Source organism: Chelmon rostratus, chromosome 2, assembly GCF_017976325.1.
Source record: "Chelmon rostratus isolate fCheRos1 chromosome 2, fCheRos1.pri, whole genome shotgun sequence".
NCBI classification, from domain to species: domain Eukaryota; kingdom Metazoa; phylum Chordata; class Actinopteri; order Chaetodontiformes; family Chaetodontidae; genus Chelmon; species Chelmon rostratus.
Genome location: NC_055659.1, coordinates 11091159 through 11097365, shown reverse-complemented (window position 1 = coordinate 11097365; position 6207 = coordinate 11091159). Strand labels below are relative to the sequence as shown.

At 45.0% G+C, this 6207-nt stretch overlaps 1 protein-coding gene across 1 annotated transcript; it reads left to right on the top strand.

Moving 5' to 3' along the window:
• The first annotated feature begins 1555 nt into the window (after nucleotides 1-1555).
• Nucleotides 1556-4294, top strand: slc32a1 (solute carrier family 32 member 1). The gene is made up of 2 exons (XM_041961998.1): nucleotides 1556-1948; nucleotides 3107-4294. The coding sequence occupies exons 1-2, from the start codon at nucleotides 1556-1558 to the stop codon at nucleotides 4292-4294; spliced, it is 1581 nt and encodes a 526-aa protein (XP_041817932.1).
• The last annotated feature ends 1913 nt before the right edge of the window (nucleotides 4295-6207 follow it).

Genomic DNA, 6207 nt, shown 5'->3' with positions numbered 1-6207 from the left:
CTTTTTTTTTTTTTTTTTTTTACTTTTCAGAAAGTGTGAACAAGACACATAAAATGTGACAGTGATATTAAGAACAATAGATTAATATTTATCAGTTTATTGTTCAGACTAATTCTGTACAAACCGGATATTTTACTTTTACTACATTTTTAGTTTATGATTTGTTTGATTGGAAAACAAGCGGAAGTACTCTCGACTTCCAAAGAATAAAAATAAAAGCATAACGCATCCAGACTCCAGAGCAAATCAGGATGCAGTTTCACTTGAGGTAACAAATATTCTTTTTAAAACCGGCCGGTCTAGTTTTTTAATTAATAAATCTAGTAGTATGCAGATTTTTCTGAACGGAAACACCGCCGTGGCTCAGGCATCATCTTCACAGACACAATCAAAGTCACTGAATGAGCGAGTGAGTGAATGAAGGAGCGTCCTGAATGAAGACTTCACTGAAAATAGAGCCGGCGGAATAAAAGTAGATCAGTTTTCATTCCTGAAAATGTGATTAGCGACAACTTTCAAAGCCTGCATTCAAAAAAACGTGTGATCTAAAGTTCTAGATCTTACCATCATTAAGCAAAGACAAATGCACGACAGTATTTTTTCCCTCATCAACAAACGCAACACGGTTTTTAAACCCGGTCCTTGTAATCCCGGAAACAACTTCGGGCACTATGTTGATGCTCCACGTCCTCTTCTCGTTAAAAAAGAAATTAAGACTTCTTAAAAAAAACAAACAAACAAAGAACCAAACAAAGAAAAAACAAATCCTAGTTTTGTATGTTATATAATCTGGTCCAGAGTTTTGGGTTTTCGTCAAATTCCAGCCTCCTTTTATACGCGTAAAGTTATGCAAGATTTGAGGCCCCCGGAATGTCATTGGATGTTAGGATGAGGTATTATAGATTATGGGTTGGGGAAGGGATGGTGGGGGTACTACAAGCACCTCCCCTAGAAATGCAGCAAATCTCTCGTTTTCTCCTGGTGGGGCACTGGGAGGGCTGGAGACGTGCTTTGCATTGGCAGGCTGATGAGGACACGTGTCTCCTCCCTGCCTCCCCCCCGGGCTCCACGGTACCGCATTGGCATCAGTAAAGGCACCTGAAAACCGACAAGCAGCTCCTGGAAACGCTGCCTGCCACCTTATAACCCAAAAGAAAACGATATTACAGGCCATACAGAAACCTGTGGCTCGCCTTTTTTCCCGTGCGTAAAGCTTTTGCGCACACAGCCACACTGCCTCTGACACTGAATAGGTGCGCTACTCGTCGAGCATCAGAGCGCAGTGCCAAGATGCAGAAACGGAGCAGCGACGTCTGAAGGTGACATGAACCTGGGGATAATCAAGAGCAGCAGGCGTACACTGAGCAAGAAGTGGAGATAGCAACTGAAAACCGACGGTGTCTTCAAACCAAACTTGCGCTTTTGCTTGTGGCTTTATCTAATGCGGAGAATCAAGAGCTGCCATCCAAAGTAGCCTCAAATTTTCACTGACTGGAGGAGAGAGAAGAAAACCCCGCTAATTAAGCTGCAGGCAGATTCAGGAGAGGGACGAAAAATGGCGACGTTAATCAGAAGCAAGATTTCTAATAAACTGTCTAATGCAGCCACCGCTGTTTCCAACAAATCCCAGGCGAAGGTGAGCGGGATGTTCGCCAAGATGGGGTTCCAGGCCGCCACCGACGAGGAGGCTCTGGGCTTCGCCGCCTGCGATGACCTGGACTACGACCACCGGCAAGGCATGCAGATGGACATTTTGACATCCGATGAGGTGGGAGGAGAGGGGAGCGGGGACGGAGGCGTGTTGGAGGGGGACAGCCACTACCAGAGGGACGGCACCGGTCCACCGCACTCAGCCTCCAAAGACGGAGGCTCGCCGAACGAGTTGTCCGAAGTGAGACCAAAAATCACCGCTTGGGAGGCGGGCTGGAACGTCACGAACGCCATCCAGGTAAAGACGCACTTCGCGGAACATGAACGGGCGGCTCCGGTGCTCGGTTCTAATTGGCTGAGTCGCGTCCGGAACAGCTGCGAAATTCTCACACTTACGAGCGCATAAAAGGTTGATCAAAAGCACAGCAAATAAAAATCAGCAGCTTCTGTCCCTTTGAAGCAACTTCGTCAAGTTGCTGTTATTAATGTAAATATAATAACCCTAAAAACCTTTCGCTTAAAAATGGAACCCGTTTTTATGTACTTTTATTGGAGGAGTGCAGAGATTTCAGAGCTGCTAAAGCGTCAAGATGAGCTGAAAAAAAGGGAGGCAGTTGATTTGATGCCCTGTGCCCCCCTCCTCTTCCTCCTTCCCTCAACACACATTCTTTGTCTGTATAGTGATGTCAAGTGTCACCGATGCACGTCCCTGATACTGCTCACCTCATACTCCGCATGCCAATGAATGAATGAATCTATGAAGACAAACGCCATCATTTTGTAGACTTTGAGCACAGAGACGATTTTTTTTTTCAATTTACTTGGATTACTTGGGTTTTTTTAAAGACACGGAAATTAACTGCAGCTATAATTATAAATGTTATGTATGGAAATGGGCTAAGATGTCTGGACCCACAGGCCTACATTTTTACGCAACATATTAAAAAGGGGAATTCAGTAAAATATTACGCAAAATTGTCTTTGCATTTGCAGACAGAAATAAGTAGCAGAAAAGATACAGATTTCTTGTTATACATTAAATATCCAGTTACGCACAAAGAGCCGTCTGTGCGCGCGGCTGTTTCATCCAAAGCGCGGTGATGGAGACGGAGGATTTACTCGAGAGTGGAGTCTGTGTGTGTAGCCTATGCGACAAAAATCCCTAGACGCAATCCTTTTCATGCCTTATCACGGCCGCGGTCACGGCAGTCACCGTGACGTCAGAGTGTGTCTCCTCCAGCTCGTGGTGACGTCAGAGGCGGGCGGATGCGCTCAGAGCGAAGTGGAAAACCCACAGCGTGAATCCACTGAAGGGGGAGGCCGAGCGCAGCCGAAAGCCCGCGTTAAAATACGATTTGGTTTATTCAAATGCGAAGATGTGATTAATACGTTATGATAAAGCTGCATCAATTTAACCAGTTCACAATGTGTTTCTGCCTTCTTTTTGTGTTTCTAGGGGATGTTCGTTCTTGGGTTGCCCTACGCCATCCTGCACGGAGGATACCTTGGACTCTTTCTCATTATTTTCGCCGCCGTGGTGTGCTGTTACACGGGCAAAATCCTCATTTCCTGCCTGTACGAGGAGGACGAAGACGGGCAGCTCGTCCGTGTGAGGGACTCCTATGTGGACATTGCCAACGCCTGCTGCGCGCCCAGATTCCCGTCTTTAGGTGGCCATATCGTGAATGTAGCCCAAATCATAGAGCTAGTCATGACTTGCATCCTGTACGTGGTGGTCAGCGGTAATCTCTTGTACAACAGCTTCCCCAACATGCCAGTTTCCCAGAAGTCGTGGGCCATCATCGCCACCGCCGCCCTGCTCCCCTGCGCCTTCCTCAAGAACCTGAAAGCCGTCTCCAAGTTCAGCCTTCTGTGCACGATGGCCCACTTTGTCATCAACGTTCTGGTGATAGCTTACTGCCTCTCCAGGGCGAGGGACTGGGCCTGGGACAAGGTCAAGTTTTACATCGATGTCAAGAAGTTCCCCATCTCCATTGGGATTATCGTGTTCAGCTACACCTCGCAGATCTTCCTGCCGTCCCTGGAGGGGAACATGCAGAAGCCGAGCGAGTTCCACTGCATGATGAACTGGACTCACATCGCTGCCTGCATTCTCAAGGGCCTGTTCGCCCTGGTGGCCTACTTGACCTGGGCTGACGAAACCAAGGAGGTCATCACAGACAACCTGCCCCCAACCATCCGAGCTGTCGTCAATATCTTCCTCGTGGCCAAAGCTTTGCTGTCGTATCCGCTGCCGTTTTTCGCCGCCGTCGAGGTATTAGAGAAATCGTTTTTCCAGGACGGGGGACGTGCCTACTTTCCAGATTGCTACGGAGGCGACGGACGCCTAAAATCCTGGGGACTCACTCTCCGATGTACCCTTGTTGTGTTCACCTTGCTCATGGCGATCTATGTGCCACATTTCGCTCTCCTCATGGGTCTCACCGGCAGCCTAACAGGCGCGGGCCTGTGCTTTCTGCTTCCCAGTCTCTTCCACCTCAAGCTTTTATGGAGAAAGCTGCTTTGGCACCAGGTTTTCTTCGACGTCGCCATCTTTGTAATAGGAGGTATATGCAGCATATCTGGTTTTATCCACTCGATGGAGGGGCTCATAGAGGCTTTCAAGTATAACATAGAAGATTAGATGCATCGCTGAAACTAGATGTTAACTGCGAATCCCCATTTAGTGAAAAAATAAATAAATTAATAAATAAAACACACAACTTTGCCGGCAAGCGCAGCCCCCTTTGCTTAATTCATGCGTAAAACACGCGCGCAGAATACACGCGGACATTTTCGCAGTCATACAGTCTTGCATCAGTTCAGTAAAATTGCGCGCATACACACACGCATACACACACACACACGCACGCACACACACACACACACACACACACACACACACACACACACACACACACACACACACACACAGAGGGAATCCAATGCATACACACAGCACACTATATGGACAGTACATGTTGTAAAAATATGCGAACAAACGTACATATACATATTTTCCAGTGGAGTGAACGTTTACAATATTGACCTTAAACAAATTTGCAAAAAGGGCAGTCTGTCTTTTCGTCGCTCTTGTGGTGCTTCCCCACGAGACTTCACTTCATGTAACGCTCCAGTTTGTGATGGACAGGGCATAATGTGATTTAATCATGATTAAGATAAGTTTATTTTAAAGGGGGAAAAAAGTTAGGAAATGCCACTTTCTTCTATTGGTAATTTGCAATATGATTATGGGCAATGAATGTGGTGTTAAATGCAGAAAAAGCCTGCGGACGCACAAGACGGAAAAATAACACAACGGCAATAACCAGCAGTAAAAACACATATAGAATACGTTTCGTCAGACATGAGGAAATTGGACCTTCCCGGAGCAGTTTAAATACTGGAAATGCAAAATATCAAAGTACACAGCAGCTATACAAACTATGCATTGAATGTATGTTATTTCAGACACACAGAACATAATGAAGCTGGGAAGTGGAAATTAAAAACAAATCCTGCAAATTTCGATTCTTCTGCGTGAAAGTGTTAATACTTTGATATTCTTTCCAATATTTGAAATTTGTTTTATTGAGCTTTCAAATCGGCAATAACAAAATTCGCCTAAAATGCTAAAAAAAACCCTTAATCCTGGCCCAAATTTCATCTAGATGGGGACCCCGAATTGAAATCCTGCACACTCAATTTACCATAAAGCTTTTCATTACAATTACATGGCCTGTTCTGAAATTAATTTGAAAGTCTCGAAAATTCGGTGTCTGAAAACCTAAAAAAAAGAGAGATCATTCAAGAGGAAAATGTGCATACAGACATTTTTCATTCTGTGCAATCCAATGGGTCCTGTGGAAATGTTATAAAACCGTATGTGTAGTGTGTTATTGTGGTTTCAAAAAGATGGAATGTATATCTCAAAGTCGTTATCATATATCGTGAAATTAATATTAAAGAATAAAGAAATAAGTGAAATTATATTGTAAAAATGTGTGTGGTTTTATGTAAAACGACAAACGGTCAGAACATGTATTTTTTTCTCTATAATAAAAGACAGAAAATGGAGGAAATAGTCGCATTCATATTTATTTTTAAATCGAAATTGACGTTAATTGAGACCGTTTAAAGTCTGCAAAGCCTCGTGGCTTAGAAAAAAATAATTTAATGTGTGTGTCTCGGTGTTGGGGTGGGGGTCGATGCAGGCCTACTGTCTACTAAAAATACTACTATTTTTTCTAGACCGTGTTCTGTGTAGAGAAATCCATGCATGTTGCTCACCGGGCCTTGCACTGCTGCGTGCTCAGATGAAGAGCAGCTCCACAGATGTTCTGCTGCAGGCATCAGGCCTTGTGGTCGACCTGTTCATCCACTGTGTTGATCTCCCGCGCAGACAACATCTGGACAAACCGTTTCTTCTCTGCGCGGGCTAATCTCCAGCTGTTGAACCATCAAGTTACCTGGTGCAAACGAATGCACGGAGTTACTGAGTGCACTTTAAAGGGCCAGTTCACATGCAGCGATCCTGCAGGCAGGACAACTTAAAAA

What these genes read in the sequence shown, in the direction of transcription:
- slc32a1 (XM_041961998.1), top strand. Translation starts at nt 1,556, where the DNA reads ATGGCGACGTTAATCAGAAGCAAGATTTCTAATAAACTGTCTAATGCA. An exon ending in ACGTCACGAACGCCATCCAG is followed by an intron (nt 1,949 to 3,106) that starts GTAAAGACGCAC and finishes TTGTGTTTCTAG; the next exon opens with GGGATGTTCGTTCTTGGGTT.